Source organism: Coturnix japonica, chromosome Z (assembly GCF_001577835.2).
Source record: "Coturnix japonica isolate 7356 chromosome Z, Coturnix japonica 2.1, whole genome shotgun sequence".
NCBI lineage: Eukaryota > Metazoa > Chordata > Aves > Galliformes > Phasianidae > Coturnix > Coturnix japonica.
The window spans coordinates 64,475,620-64,492,071 of NC_029547.1; the positions used below are offsets into that span (position 1 = coordinate 64,475,620).

The following is a 16,452-nucleotide window of genomic DNA, read 5'->3' on the forward strand; positions in this document are numbered from 1 at the left end:
GTATCCATGCCATTATGTTAAGCACCCCAGCATGGTCAGCATCTGCAAGTCCTGGAAAAAACAAAATTTTTATCCATGTAATAGAAGGATATCGTAATAAGAGAGCTTTATGCCTGTCCCGAAGGGGGCCCGTGACAACTGTTGGAATAAGAGTCACAGTGTTGTCAGTCTGTAGTACTGACTGGGCGTTGGCCAGATCCACAGGGTCAATGTGGAATAGTATGAGCAGTTTTATTTGCTTGCTCAGGCTTTTTACAGTCCCTCTGTACATGACCAGGCTCCCCACAATTGTAGCATTTCATTCTTTGAGCTGTTCCTGCATTGAGTTGAGAAATGGCCAAGAAATTTAATGTAGGGCTGGGCAGCCTCCTGCATAACTAATATAAGTGAGGCATTAGACAAATTAGTATCAGGTATCTGACAAATAACACATAACACCAGTCTTAAGTTGATCAAAGCATTGCCAGTTCATCTTTGTCTGGGCCAGAAGTATTGCCCAGACCTGAAATCATAACATAACTGTCAGCAACAACAGCAAAAAGAAGTAAGATGCAGTACAGAAAAACAGCATCACCATGAACGAAGGGGGGCGGGAAAATGGCGGGGGGGGGGTAAGGAAGCATGGCCAGCATCACAGCATCAGGGGCAGAAGGTAGAACAGCAGCATGGGCGGGGGGAGGGGGGGTGTGAGACATGGGTTGAATCCAGGCAGAAACAGAGGAACAGTTTAAAGACATTCTTCCTTGTCAAATTTGATTAAGCCCTTCCATTATTTAGTACCAAAGAGACAACAGTTTAGCAGCCGTTCTGTCATCAACAGTAGAAGTCTGCTGGAGTTTTGTACCAATTTTAACCTAAAAGTTCCCCATCAAGAGAAAATCCAGTTTTCAGAAATTCAGAAACATTTTTACTGCAACCTGAAAATAAATCTCTAAAGGGTCCCATTCTGTGTTAATCTGTAACTGGTTAGAAAAAAGTCTTCAACTTTTGTATACTCTGATATATTGATTTTGAATGATCACTAAAATTTGTACAACAAATGCTTTTAGAGTGCTCACAACCATGACTTTTATACTAATAGGTAATTAATGGTCGTACAAATTTATGAATTTGCATGTCAGATAGAATCATTATTAGTGGGCAAATGTGCCAAAAATGTGTTTGCGGTGGATGTAATAGGCAGTGCCAGCAGAGCGTCCCCTGCTTCAAAGTGCACTTTACCTTTCTCACCCATCACAGATTCTCTCCTGCTTTTATTTCTCTCAGAGTCTGAAGGGTATTTTCCATTTGTACACCATATCCGTGTGGCCAGTGCATGATACAGAGCCCAAGTGGAACACCTGCTTGGAAAACAGAATAAGCCATTAAAATCAGTTCTCTTAGTGTGCGCCTTTGTGATGCATGGTCATATTTTAACAATCCTGATTAGTGGGATGAAAGGAAGTGATCACTCTATGATACAGGGCCATCCCCTTCACCTAAGATTTCTTTCCAGGTTTTGTCTTTTCCAATTAAGAAAAGGCTAATTGATAGGCTAACAGCATCATAACTGAGCATTACTAATACATCAAATGACTATTCATGTAGATTCCAGCATTGGTAACATCAGATCCTATTTGGTTCACATCCAATCTATTAATAAAATAGAAGCACACAATAACCTGGATAATGCCTAATAATTCTAATTCCTGAGACTGCATTGGAAATGCTAGAAATTCTCCCATTATGTCACACCATTGTTATCTGCAGTATAACAGGTTACAAAGCAATACCAATCAGTAAGAAGCACACAGTCCCAGTCACTATGAAAGCTGGATACTAGTTTCTGCTTAGAGATGAGGCCGAACATATCATACTGAAACCCAGATAGGGGCAGTCCTAACAACTCCCATTTACTTTCAAAAAGCATCGTTTGGGCAGGTGATGGGACTGCCCTGTTCACACTATGCCAATCAAAGGGGGTGCTGAGCTCCATCTGTATCATGGCCAATAGAGCTCGGCAGGCGGGACTTGCCAAGCCTGACGTGGCCGTTACCGATCTTCACTCCTTAACAAGCTGCCAATCCAAAGGCTCCCAGGTGGGCCGGCCCTGAGGATCCCATACCTTGGGGCGTACAAGCAGCCCTCCCCCCTCTAATGATTGAAAGAGAAGATCTCTTTGAAGTTCTTAACAGTCATATACCAATCGTGCACCGGATCATTAAGGGGCTTTGCTAAATCACACTCCCACTGCTGTTGTGCAGCTTGAATTTTAACTGCCTGAGCTAACAACCTAGAATTAACCGAAAGCCATCAAAATACTTTTAACAGCCTCTCAGGCAAATCATCTCCCTCTGCAAACATGGATTCCAAGGCTTTTCTCTCAGTAACTGAAAAGGCCTGTGCTGACTCCAGAGAATCAACACCATCCTCCTTCTCTCCCTTTATCACCCCTTTGCATTCCTGAGATGGAACATCAGAGAGCAGCTGAAAACGCTCCCCGGAGCTATAGAGCTTGAATTCCCTGGCTTCGTAAGCCATAAACGGCACCCGCAGTTGCAATCCACACACCTTGCGAACCATGAAGTTTGTAAAAGCAAGCTCGTAGCACCCCCCAAGCAGGGATATGCTGAGGAGCAGACTCATTTCACAGAATCACAGAATTATCAAGGTTGGAAAAGCCCTGGAAGATCATCTAGTCCAACCATTACCAATACTTCCCAGCTAAATCATATTCATCAACACAATATCCAAACATTTCTTGAGCACTCCCATGGTCGGTGACTCCACCACCTCCCTGGGCAGTGCATTCCAATACCTGACTACACTTTCCGAGAAGTAATACTTCCTAATATTCAGCTACAGCAGCTGATGGTAACTCCATTCCTGCGGCTTGAACCTTATCCAGGTCCATAGCCTTTGCGGCTGACTCACTCAGCCCCCCCTAAAAAATCCATTGGATGAACCCCTTTGTGCTATTAGAGTACAATGTGCCCCCCGCATCCTTCGCAAGCACCTTTAAAATCTTTACCGTCTCTTTAACGGATCCTGCCGCCATGGTAAATACTCTCCCGGACCTTCCCCATCCGCTCTCCCAGCCGCTTCTCCCAGCTGCACTCCCGGCTGCTTCTCCCAGCCACTATCCCGGACCTTCTTGTCCGCCCAGCCGCTTCCCTCAGCTGCTTCCTGGCCGCTTCTCCCAGCTGCTCTCTCAGCTGCTTCCTCGAGTACTCGAACACCAAACTCTGTAAAAAACCAGAAACAATCACTTCTACACTCACACCACAAGCAAACTCCTCAATCGTAAATCAAGCACACTTATCACGTTGGGAGTCACCACTTGATGTATTCGCCAATTAACCCGACTTACCAGCACCTTGACTGTCCGGGGGAGAGGCACAAACATGGATGCCATGATGTCTTCTCTCAATTTATTGCTGCATCACACTCCTTATATACCATCCTAAATCCCGTGCAGATGCGTACACCCGCTACTCAAAACCTGATGCACGCGAGAGAACCTGTACACACACCTACCTAAACCCCCCGCCCACTAACTCTTAACCTACAGGCCTAACTCAGCTATTCTAGAACACTCCATCTATTCAGAACTACTGTATGCACTCATAAATCCTTACAAAGACAGCTTAGTACCCCAACAGGTGTTGCCAGACCTTAATAGTGTGTTTAATGTACATCATGATAAGCAATGTGAATATGTTTTTCTATTTCTCCTACATTTTGAATTACTTGGAGGGTAAGAAGTGTAAGAGTAATAAAAGGAACAGGGAAGAAGTGTTTGGTGGTAGGAAGCAGAATTTTAGAAATGCATTAAATCCAGTAGAGAGCTTATGAATTATTAGCCAGATAATAATTTTAATCTTTCTTATGTAAAATAAGAGTTGTTAAATCACATGCTTCGATTGATAAAAATTTTCCTGACATAATTTCTGCAGCCATGACTATCTCTTTCTGCAGAGATAGAAGAATTCTCTTTAGAAATATCAGTGCCTGTTTTTACTGGACCCAAAAATGGCTTCATAATCCAGTAAAAAATATAGGAACAAGAACACTTGATAACTGTCCTTTGTTGGCTTTATGCTCATAAGTGTGGTCCCAGGTGTGGAACATGTTTAGTGCTGAAGCTTGCTTGTTTCCTTGAAATATACTGACACTGATGTGTGGATTTGAAAGATATTGCTAGTGGAAATATCTTTCAAATTATTACTCTTAATACTCTGTCACAGTAGTAACTGGACGTATTGTGTCAATAGCAAAAGCTGCCAACACAGAAACCACTGATAATCAAGATGATCTTCAGGAAGCAAGAATTTCTGACACAGAAACAGAAGCAGATACTGTGACAGCTGAGAAGGAGAATAAGGAATCGCTGGGTGTTTCGGAAGAGGCAGAAGAACAAGTTTCACTAGAGGCAGCGTTAGTAAATAAAAAAAGAAAAAGGAAGAAAAAAGATGATCTTGAACAGGAAGTGGAAAATCATCCGGAAGAGTTGGCTGTCCCTTCAAAAACTGCTGAGGAAGGAAAATCATCTAAGAAAAGTAAGAGGCAAAAATGTTTACTTGTTCAAATATAAAATTTATGTAAATATACTGCGAGCTTAGAAATGAAAACTGAGCTTTGGTTTCATATCACTGATGTGCCTTGAAAGGCTGTGGATTGGTGCCCTTCAAAGTCAACTTTTGTCCTATCACTGGATATATTTTGTTGTAGCTGAAAACAGTTCCCTTAAAATGTAATATCTAGAGGTCATGTTCTGCTGGGATGTTTTTTTTCCTCCTAAATTAACACTTACTTCATTGTAGCTAGGATGCAAAAGCTGGAATTCTAAGTTGATGTGCAGGACGTCCAGATTGATTTCATTCTTATTTATTAGCAGGAAAAAAAATGGTCAATGAACCCGACGCTGCTGATCATACTGTCTGCAGGGAAGAACTGGGCAGCGTTACTGAAGAAGAACAAGATGATCTGCCTGCTATAGAGGAGGAGAGATCAGTGTCCTTTAGATCGATGGATGATGTAACAGAGAGAGAAAGTGATGTCAATTTAGGCAGGTAATGTTTGCAATGGAATGCTTAAGAATAACAACAAAAAAAGTGATTAAAACTTTTAACATTAGTTTCATTTATTTGTTTTTGCCATCAGGTGAAGTGGCAGAAAATGGGTAGGTTTTTAGTATTTAAGGTTTGTCTTGGGTTTGTCAGATTGTGTTAAACGTAATCATTTAAAGGCAAAATTGCTTACTACTATAAATCTAAATTTTATATATGCAGCTTGATCTGACTGTAAACAACAGTAGCTTTTAATTAAAATACAGTATTTATGTTTTTTGTGTACTTTTATTGATTTCAGCTCTCAAGATAGCAATGATGTAAAACTAGTAATGGAACCTACCAAAGAGGGGAGCCTAGATGTCACAGGTGATACATCACAAGAAATTCAGCTTTCAGAGTGTCCAGTTTCAAGAACTAGAAGCAAAGAAAGTCAGCTTGAAGAAGCTAGAGAAACAACGGTATGTTTATTTTTTTAATTTTTTATTTTTGTGCTTTTCTGATTTATTTAAATCTTCCTCTTTAATAATGATAGTATTTCTGCAGATCAAAGCTGTTTTTTCTTTGTTTATGGTTTCTTCTGGTTTTGCTTTGTCATAAGGTACAAAAAAGGCAAGAAGCCTGACTTCCAGAATCTAACTATTACCATTTTTCATTAGTTTTTATGGGCTGTTATACAGCCTTATCTCACAGGCAATTTATAAAGCCAAACAGGTTATTTATTCAAAACTGAGGCAATGCAGTACCAGTAGTAAAACTTGACATGTTGCCTTGGTGTCAGTTTTTGCTGCTCCATGCTTACTAGCAGAATGTTGGAGTCTGAGCAGGATAAGCATAGGGTTGTTTATGATGCCTCAGAAGAGAAACCTGTCTAAACTTTTGTTTGATGGTCTTGGCTGGTTTGAGGTATTCCAGGAAACATATAAGAAACAGAGACAAGATTGAGTTGTCTTTGTATGTTCTAATCAAGCATGGCAGTTTAGAAACTTACTGAGATTTCATGTAACTTTTTTTCACAGACTTCATACACAGATAAGTTCTGTGGAAACTTTTATTGTAATAGTGATTAGTTTGCTGTTGTCGCATTTTTTTTCTCATTTTCAGAGTTACCATCAGGGTTCTGTAGGAAACTGGTTTAAAAACTAGACCTGGAGACTAATTCTAAGTGTTACTGCCCAAAGGTCCTTATCAGCTTCATTCTGCTAAGAAAACAAACTGATTTTCTTCTTGTTTCTGCCTGTTCTTACGTTATATCAGAGTTCTTGTGTGCTTATCACTTAGTTTCTAAAATACTCTTTTAATCTTACTTAGAATGTAGACGCACATGGTTTACATAAACCAGAGGAAAAGCAGAATGCATCAGAAAGTGATTCTCAGTCTCAAATAACGTAAGTAGAGGTATTCTTTATCTTGTGGGTTACTTGAGCTAAACCTTCATTTGTCTGTATTTCCATTTCACCTGTATAGGCTGGACTAGATGGTAGATAATTCTGACTATTTAATATATAAGAAAGTATTTTTGATGGAAGTTTTGATTGCTGAGGATAAAATGAGAACAATAACACCATTTGACGTAGCAAATTCTCAGCTACAAAGCACTATTTTTCAACATAGCTACCACCATTAGCTGTACATTTTCAGAAGCCATGAACTAGAGCCTGCTTGCCATGCTTGTAGAAATCTGCACTTGCAAAGGTGACCCGCTGTCACCACTGCTGAAAAACACCATCCATCCACCACCACACTGTGCTCACATCCACTGGGTGTCTCCAGAAGGTTCAGCCCCTACAGCCATACCACCACCATCTGCTTCTGGCATCGTGGGCCAACACAATAAAACATGAGGTGTTACTCTGAGAGTAGTCTTCAAAAATATATGATGTAGTTAATGTATATAAGTAACAATTTAGTTTTTAGTATTTTTTATTTTAAAAAGAGTGCAACAAAAACACAAAACTACTGGGACATTTGACGTTAACTTTGTGAAACTAATGCATCAGTGTCTGTTTCTCTCTAATAGTAATATGAACTACCTCTTCTTATGTCCCAAGGAAAACTGAAAAGCCAGCAGAGAGGAGGCGCTTGCAGAAACCTAAACCCAATATAATGAAGTTATCTGGTAGGAAAGAAGCAGTAAACCATGAGAAAATGGAAGCTGAGACTCCCTCTCCAAAACTTGTGAACACTACTGAAAAGGTCAGGAGGAAAAATTTTTCTTAATGTGCTAGGTACTCGCATCAATTTTGGTCAATGCTTATTCTCTGTACAAGTTACTGTCTAGTATGTAGTGTTGGGAGAACTGCCTCTGAGGTATCTGTATGCTCATCCTTGAGTTATATTTCATGCTGTGCTTGCTTTTGTCAAGATAGGGAACAGATAACTCCTAAGTTACTGGTTATCCCATACTGTATAGTGTTGTGCTGAACAATCAAATGCTGGAAGGGTGTGAGTTTGTTAAGGCTGCCATTGCAGAGGATCTGACTGCGGTGGTGGACAACTGTATTGTGCTTAGCTGCCCACTGGAGTTAAACTGCAACATTTGCATTAATTCCAGTGCTCTGAGGAAGACAGTGGAAGAAACAGAAGTACAATCGCAGAAGCAGAAAGCATGGATTTGGATACTAAATCTGAGTAAATATTGAGATTACTTTTCACTAACTGATTGTAATTGTTAATTTGTTATGCATAGTGCTGTTAGAAAAACCAAAACACTAATAATTAATATGGATCTTAGATTTGACTGGAATTTTCATGGATGATTCCAGTAATGGTTCTGCAGTAGATGTTGTGGGTGTTATATGGGAAACTGGGAAGTACTACTTCTATAGAGAATAGGCTATGCTTGGAATCTGGGGGGAGGGGAAAGTGATAACAGTGGCTTTGCCCCCACCCCATCTGCCAGCTGTTTCTGCTGCTTGGAAAAGCAGCAATGGCATGCTCCCAGTGTGATTACTTAATATTTTCAACACAGAGATAAATGGATTTTCCACAATCTTAAGACTAAGCAATGTTTGATACTTACATGAAGTAACTTGCTAAAGTGTATGCAAAACTTTCCAAAGATTTCCAAAGAAGAAAGCTGTGTGAGGCATTGGATATTAGGCTTGAATATTATGGAGTAAATGTCATTATTATGAACCCTTTGTGCAGGGAGCCTGAGAAAACTGTGCTTGCAGTACCAAGAATTAGAGGAAATCGACAGAGGTTTAAGCCTAATCTTACAAGGGCATCTGGAAGGAAAGAGCATGAAAACAACACAGAAAATGATAAAATGTCCCATCCAGAGTCTAAGGAAGAAACTGAAAAGGTACTGATGGTGTGAGAACTAGAAATAACATGTCAATTGTGAAACTGTTGGATGCAACATTCTCTGTTTCCTGAGCGTGACCAGGAATAAGCACTTACTTAGCTGTCAGTGACTGTAACATGGTGTAGAGATCTCAGCTTGGGTGACAGCTCATTGCACAAATGGTAGATGTTAATACTCTCTCATGCCATGCAGCAAACACAACATTGGTTTTTTGAAATAGGCTTTACAGCACCTTTCTTGGCATGTGATGCATATTGCATAAGTGATTACATCTGTCATAAGCATCTGTTTTGTATCTTGTCATGGATAGTTACCTGGTCTATTAGGTAATGTTGCAGTTGATAAATACAAAAGTGTTAATGTCTTAATATTCTATTTCTACTCAGAGTACTGACCAAAGCAATAAGTTTGATGTTAACAGTGGAGAAGCTGTGGAAAAAGATGATAAAGTCTTGGAGATGGTGTCTCAGTAAGTATGGGGGGGGAAAAAAATAAAGGATACTTCTTTATCCTAGCCACCCTCACATCTTGTCATGTTACATAGTGTTAGTTACACAGGATCACAGAATACCAGCATCTTCACAGTCTTGCAATTCTTAAAACAGAAGTTTCTTAGGCAATTTTTGCTATGAGATAGAAATTCAGAGAAGAGTAACATTTATTTATTTGTTTGTTTGTGTACTTACTTATTAAATGCATGAAATAAATTAGTTGTTTTTAGATTTAAAGCAGTGCTTTTAAATGCATCGATCCACATGATTGTTTGTTCTTATAGTGTAGTTAAGCATTTGAGTATGATAAGGAAAAGAAAAAACATTCCAGTATGGGTGGTTTAATGTATATTTTAATTAATAAGTGTTTCCTGTATTTCTATTCAAGTGGAGAACTGACAGATGTGGTGTGACAGGAGAAATGTGTTTTACAGGAGAGTTAATAAAAAAAACCACATTGTCTTTTTACTTAGTCCTTTTAAAGGTGAAGGATGACTGTATAAGGTTTGATCAGACATAAAAACACTTCAGCATTTAGTTCTGTTATTATCTTTCTTGCTGTTTAACGTGGCTCTAGGTGTAAAAGCATAGAAGAATGTGTTCATTGTAGATACATCTGATATTTGTATGCCAGTAAGATTATTAAGCTATTTTTATATTCTTATAAAGTTTCTGATAACTTTCATAGCCTTTGTTAAATTAGGTTGTTCTGCTTCTAAACAAGATATGAATTTGAGAAGTGCCTTTGTGAGTCAGAGAAAGATCCAAAGCATAGTATCCCATTTCCATTGGAGAAGGAAAACAGTGCAAGCATAAATTTTTACTTCTCAAGCACTTCTACTGTCTCCATGGACTTAGCAATGCATAACTCTGCTTTATGGAAGTGTATGTTATTTAGTGCTTAAAAAGGAAAACATGTTTTCCTTAAGAGCCTTCCAATTTAAGAACCATAAGTACACAAGATGTATTATGTCTTTTTCCAGGTCTAATGACATGGCTGGTTCACAAGAAGGCAGCAAAGAGAGTGTGCTGAAACCAGCACCTTTAAAAAGAGGCCGAGTGCAGAAACCAAAACCAAATCTAGAAAGAACTGTTGCATGGAGAAAAGACCATGGACATGAAAAAGATCCTGAAGAGGAGAAAGCTGAAGGTGGAGAAGCAGAAGGACATGTGTTACACCATGTGAATGAAGGCAATGATTCATGCCACAAAAATGTAAGCTTCTCAAGCAGCTGCATAGATGTATTTCTGCTGGGCAGTGGTAAAGATTTACCACTTAATCTGCAAGCATAGTATTTGTGTATCTTATTCCTTCCAGTTAAACTGAATTGTCATAGAATTTTCTAGTGCTTGTAATTAGATTCTGCTTTCTGTGGAGACAGATTATATTTCACTGATGTTTTTGTTGTTATTGGTGATACCGGATTTGAAGAGAGAAGTGCTGAACAGAAATGATAATTCTGAAAAAAAAGACCATTTAAGATGGAATGTATGCAGAAAAATAACACATTTTTATCTTTAAAGTATTCAGGGATTTTAGCTGCTGAACAAAAAGAAAGAACTTAATTTTTGAGTTTTTTTTAATTATTTTTTCTTCCTTTCATTCCAAAAAAGAGATTGGCCAAAAATCTTTTTCTTACTAGAGTGGAACTTATATTTTTTTTAGGATACGGCTGATGCTCCCAAGGAAAGTCCGCAGAAACTAAAAGCTGTTGAAAATGAAAAAGCGTCTTCAGATGTCTTGAAAGATGCTTCAGATTTCAGTACAGGGTAAGATTATTTTTTAAGTGGAGAGATGGGCTCAGCTGGGCCAAGCCACACATGGCCCACTGGCCACAGGTTGGACATATCTGTGATAAGTTGTCCTTTTGGTAAAGAAAATAGTTAATGAATAAGAATTTTAAAAATACTGTAGATCTCTTTTGTAGTTCTAGAAATTATTAGCTAAGATCACATCAAACAACCATGACAACAGGTTCTTGATGTTCGATGTGATCTTAGTTGATCTTTTTCACGACATCCCGTACTTTGCTCTTGTTGTAGCTACTGCTGAAAATTAAATACAAGCATGTGAAATGTGATTTGAAGAATTCATGTTGTCCCATGCCATCAACTGCCTGTTTGGTTTTTAGGGAGTCTGGTCCTGAGATCCAAGAAGACAAAACTGTTACTTCATCAGTTCGGTTACTGAGGAGTCGATTCCATAGGCCAAAGCCAAATTTCAGAACAACAAGTAGAAAGGAAGAGATGAATGTAAATAAAGGTGTATCACAGGAGGATGCCAACAAGAAAGAAAGTTTGATGCAGAGTAGTGATGAATCTTGCATCCCTCCAGATACAGATGTAAGGCTTTTCTTATTTTTTCATTAGTTGGATTCCAGCTTATGAGTTTGTGAAACTGATATAAACACTTGATGATTTAAAGAAAAGATTAATCTATCTTTTTAGAAACAATTTATTTTTCAAAAGCTATGATCTTCTGTGTGGGAACTCTTGTACTTCCAGTTGTTTCTAACCTGAGGTGAACTTCATGAAATGACAGTGAAGAAATAAAAGTACTGAAAACACATAACGAAGAAGGAATCTGCATTTCAAGGTGTTTAGTTAAAGAAAGTAATACAGATTTTTCTTGGAAAGCCTTTGGAATTATTAGGGAGCAACTAAAAGGAGACAGTCTTTTTGGATGGGAAGTGCTTTGAGGAGTGATTAGTACTGAGCTTTGTGGACATAAAACTGTCTCCTTTTTGGATTTAGTACCATGACTTGTTCTTGCTCATATTTTTTTTCCTATTTTTCAGAAAGCAGAAAACTGTGAAAACTGTGAAGTCCTGCAATCACTGGAATCCTTAGGAAAGGCAGAGTCAGTTGGCCCAAAGGATGTTTCTGAAAGTTCAAGTTTTAAGTCCCCAGACACACTTTCTGGATCAGAGTGTGGCAAAGTGGAGGCTTGTCTACCTGTAGATAACCCAAATGAGACCTCAAGTACTAATGCTGGGTAAGGGTCTAGCTGCAGTTATACCTTGACTAACAAGGAAGGCATTTTAAAAGGAAACCGTTCTGCTGATGGTTTTCTAATTGGCTAAGAAAGTCTAATAAAAATACTTAATGTTACTACATGTAGATTTAACACTAGTCGTATTAAAGCACTAGTTACTGCTATGCGAAGCATCAAAATAATGAATGTTTACTTTAGATTGAGAGAACAGTTTGTGCTGTAAGGGATCTTAAAGACTACCTCATTTCAACTGTCCTGCCATAGACAGGGATACCTCCCATTATATCAGGTTGTTCAGATCTGCTAACCAAACTGGCCTTGAACACCTACCTCTAGGTATGGGACACCCATAGCTCTGGGTCCTTACTGTACTGCTCAGCTAAGATCATGAATTCCACTAACACTTAACCACTGCATCTTCTGTTTGGACTGTCCTACCACATGAACTAAGAGGTTATCCTCAGTAAACTGCAATAGTCTCCTCGATTGCTTGTAGCTTGCTTTGTCACTTTTCCAGTAGATGTTAGGGTGGTTAAAATCACCTGGCATTCAGGAGTCATTAAGAATTATTTCTGTTGTGGAAGTAGTTAGTTGATGAATGCCTATACGCATTTGCTGAAAAAAAAAAAGATTTGTGTGCATAATTTAACATGCAGCAGAACTTTGCATTTGTGTAATGTCTTTCAAAAAGTAAGCTGTGTTTTATAAAAAATGAACCTGTGCTTTTTGATGACGTGCTTTTGTATTGAATTTGATATTGTTTGTTTGTTTCTGGTTGTCTTAGCATCGATAGAAAAATCACAGCTCAGGGTGAAAGTAAACAAACACCTCTTCAACCTGTCCAGTTAGTGAGGGGTGGATTCCAGAAGTACAAGCCCAACTTGGGAAGAGGTGTTAGAAGGAAAGAATTACAAACACCAGAAAATAATGAAGATAAAAAATCTGAAGCAGATGAGTTGGAGGTGCATCAAACTGAGTCTGCTCATCAAGTGTCAGCCATCGTAAGTATACTAAGAATAGCTACTTTGCCTTCAAAAATATGATTCCAAGTTATATTTTCTATCTTGGGCAGTTATATTAGAATATTTAATTTTCATTCCCTGAAGCAGAGACACCATCTGCTATGAAAGAAATCCCACAAACTCTGAAATGTTGAGATACTGCAGATATGAAATTAGTGGAGTCTACTACTTATAGTCTTAATGTCTTCTCAAAAATAAGGATCTAGTTTTGATTGGATTGCATGACAGATGAAGGATTATGTACATTTTAAGTAACTTGTTTTATATTGCAATCCATAAAGATAGGCATTTAGCTCATTTTTTCTGTCCTGCATGGTTGATTGAAGTCTGTGTTGAAGAATCCAGGAAGTATCAAGAGAAGACATAGGGTAGTCTGTTTTTCTGTAAGAGTTAAAGTCTTTGTGTGTTTATAAATGAACTTCTGTTTTATAACCTTGCTTGACTCTCCTTTTTTCTTGCTGTTGAAGTGGATAATACTTCTGTTTTATTGCAATTCAAAGGGTAAAAATGAAGCTGAATTGCATGAAGGAAATGTATTGAGCAATGAGGAACAGGCACAGGAAGAGGTACCTCAGGTGCCCTGTATTTCTGAAAACCTATTGGGTGAACAAAGCAGGTAAGGACAGAGTTCAGCAAAATCATGTATGATAAGTTTTCCTTTGGTACATAAAAACAGGTCTTTGAAGGTATAAATTCTTCTGTTCCTTGTATTTGTATTTCTCTGATTCTTTGTTTTCAGAGCCATAGGCAGCTCCATCCCTTATTTTTTGGTGCACACTTTTTAGTTAAGGTGAACTACTTTTGGGTTATTTTTGGTTCACAGTTTTTCATTTGTTTTAAATAGCGATATACTGTTTGTCTACAGCATTAGGTTTTTGAGTTGTTGGCTCCGAGCTGTGATAGTTCTGAGATATTACATCCAAAATCTGTGCTGAACACCTGGAGAACTCACTAAGAATTGCAGCCACTGCCACTGAACCAGGAATCAGTGCATTGGTTTCAGAATAAAGAAGGTCCAGTATCCCACTGGTTCTTTGTTCTATTTTTTTGTTGGAGTAAAACATTAAAATATTAAATTTTTTATTTTTTTTTTCCTTCTTAAATATGTGAAATGTATCATATATGGTATGAGGGATGCTCCGACAGTAATCCTTCCTGTTCTGTGATGTTGGGCCATGATGTTGCAGACGCATGTCAGTGGTGCAGCAATAGAGCTTGAACCTTCCCACCAGTGTTCCATTCCATGTTGTTGCTGTGCAACAGATGGCAGCAGTGGGACAGTCTGACAGGATGGTGTCTGATGTGGAAGCACAGATGAGGCAAAAGGGTGGAATATGATTTCTTCATGTGGAATAAAACTGCAGCTGTTGACATTTGTTAACACTTAGTGAAAGTTTATGGAGGCCACGCAGTGGATGTGAGCGCAGTGGGGCAGTGGTGGTGTGTGTCTGCAGCAGTAACAGCAGCTCCTCTGTTTGTGCAGTTTTTTATGAGCATGGCATGCAGGTGGTTCTTCATCACTGGTGAAAATGTGTGACTAATGGTGCTGACTGTGCTGAGAAATATTGATTTGTAGGTTAGAATTTGCCCCCTTGAGTAGTGTTATTGTGCTCTTTGTAGCAGTTGTAGTTTCCTGGGAAGTAAATGGGAAGCACTACTTTCAGAGTGACATATGCAGCCTAAGACAATACCTGTTCACTCAGTGCAGCCCAGGCAGGCTGTAAGATGGACAGCTGGGTACTGCATCCTGTTCAGGTCCCTCTGGATGGCAGCATGAGCATCTAGCAAATCGGTCTGATAGCTGAGGGTAGGCTCTTCTGCATCATCCTGATCATTTATGAGACGGTAAGGAGGACTGAAGACAGTATTGACCCCTGAAGCCAGTAGCTCTCAGTTACTAGCCTCATAACTAGCTTTTATGACACTGATCACTGCTTTCAGGGCCCACCTGTCCAGTCAGTTTTCAGTCCACCTTATTGTCTGCTCATACAGCCCATAATTTATCAGCATCTTTATGAAGGAGTTAGGGGAGATAGTGCTAGAGGCCTTGCTGGAGTCAAAGTAGATTTTTTCTGCTGCTCTCTCTCTCTTTGCCCACCAAGTCAATTATTTATAACAGAAGGTTTATCAGGTTGGTTAAGCTTCTTGTCTTTCCTGGTTCTGGAAGTGGTTTACAGAACTTATCATTGCATCACACACCTCGGGATTAAGATAAGGCACAGCAGCCTATAGTTTCCTTGATCCTCCTTATTGCTTTGTTTGAAAGCTTCAGCTTTCTATTCACTAATCTGAATGTAATTAAAGGAGAGATGAGAATTTTATCTTGTTTAAAAGCAGTAGTACCTCCAATACTGGAATTAATGAAGATAGTGTTCCTATGGTTAATTAATCCGGGGACCCATTGTGGCTGAATCTTTTATCTCTTCCTAAAATCTTAATGTTTTTCCAAAAGTAAACTAAATGGTCCATTACTGCAGAAAAGCAAATCATGTATTATTTATTTATTTATTTATTTATTTATTTATGGTTTTTTTTTTAACTCTTTTAACTCTGTTTTGCTAAACAAAATAAACAAATAAATATGCAGAACGCTTGAATTCATTTATAACCATATGTTTGATAATAAGACAACGTTGTGGAATGTATTTTGCAGTGCATGGAAAGTAAAAGTTGAAAAATATTTTTTCTAGGTCCAACATAAAATTAAGTTCTGGAGAAGAGAGTAATCAGTGTGATACAAAACCTTCACAGCAAGCAAGGGTGTCCCTCAGGAACCCAAAGCCAAACCTAGCAAGAGCTCACAGAAAAAGGGGTCATTCTGAAGAAGACAGAAACAGAAGAGATGAAGATGATGCTGAGACTAGAAATACTGAAGAGCATTTGTTAGAAAAAACAGTGGTAAGTGCTGATCATGTGTTTTGAGCCTCTTTGTACCTCAGTTCTTTTGTCTAGCTTTCTAGAACTCATAGATGACATGAAAATCCAGTATGTAAATATGATAAGGTGATACTCTCATTTTTTGTGCTTCACAATTGGAAATGATGAATCTAAACACTTAGGAAATATTAAAGTGTTGACTAAAGTTTTGCAGTTTATGTGCAGAAATCTGTATTACCCTGCCTGTGGCAGGAGGACTGAACCATGATGATCCTTCAGATCCCTTCCAAACCAAGCCAGTATGACAGTAAATAATGTACACAAGCAAAATTTGAGGCTCCTTGAACCTACAATTCCTGAAGGAAAAAAAAAAAATAAAGGTCTTTGATATGGTCCCACATCACATTCTTATCTCTAAATTGGAAAGATATGGATTTGAAGGGTGGACTATTCAGTAGATAAGAAATTGGTTGGACGGTAGCAGTGAGAGTGCTGTGGGCAATGGCCTTGTATCCAGGTGGAGGCTGGTCAGGAGTGGTTTGCCTCTAGGTTCCATCTTAGCACCAGTGCTTTTCAGCATTTATATCAATGACCTTGACAGTAAGATTGAGTGCCCAGAGAAGTTGTGGATGCTCTGTCCCTGTAGGTGTTCAAATCCAGGTTGCATAGGACCCTGGGCAGCCTCATCTAGTGGTTGGCAACCTTGCCC

At 38.8% G+C, this 16,452-nt stretch overlaps 1 protein-coding gene across 8 annotated transcripts in view; it reads left to right on the top strand.

Annotated features, from left to right (window-relative positions):
- BDP1 (B double prime 1, subunit of RNA polymerase III transcription initiation factor IIIB) overlaps positions 1-16,452 on the top strand; it is a 44,070-nt gene that overhangs the window by 9,487 nt on the left and 18,131 nt on the right. For 6 of the 8 annotated variants that reach the window (XM_015849967.2, XM_015849971.2, XM_015849969.2 and 3 more), the window contains exons 10-24: positions 4,254-4,538; positions 4,874-5,051; positions 5,350-5,509; positions 6,360-6,436; positions 7,100-7,244; positions 7,603-7,679; positions 8,199-8,355; positions 8,745-8,827; positions 9,833-10,064; positions 10,516-10,619; positions 10,982-11,192; positions 11,648-11,844; positions 12,629-12,845; positions 13,367-13,482; positions 15,557-15,764. In XM_015849967.2, coding sequence (XP_015705453.1) covers positions 4,254-4,538; positions 4,874-5,051; positions 5,350-5,509; positions 6,360-6,436; positions 7,100-7,244; positions 7,603-7,679; positions 8,199-8,355; positions 8,745-8,827; positions 9,833-10,064; positions 10,516-10,619; positions 10,982-11,192; positions 11,648-11,844; positions 12,629-12,845; positions 13,367-13,482; positions 15,557-15,764 — 2,447 coding nt within the window. The remainder of the gene's footprint in view (positions 1-4,253; positions 4,539-4,873; positions 5,052-5,349; positions 5,510-6,359; positions 6,437-7,099; positions 7,245-7,602; positions 7,680-8,198; positions 8,356-8,744; positions 8,828-9,832; positions 10,065-10,515; positions 10,620-10,981; positions 11,193-11,647; positions 11,845-12,628; positions 12,846-13,366; positions 13,483-15,556; positions 15,765-16,452) is intronic. The other 2 variants (XM_015849970.2, XM_015849973.2) reach the window with 2 other exon arrangements.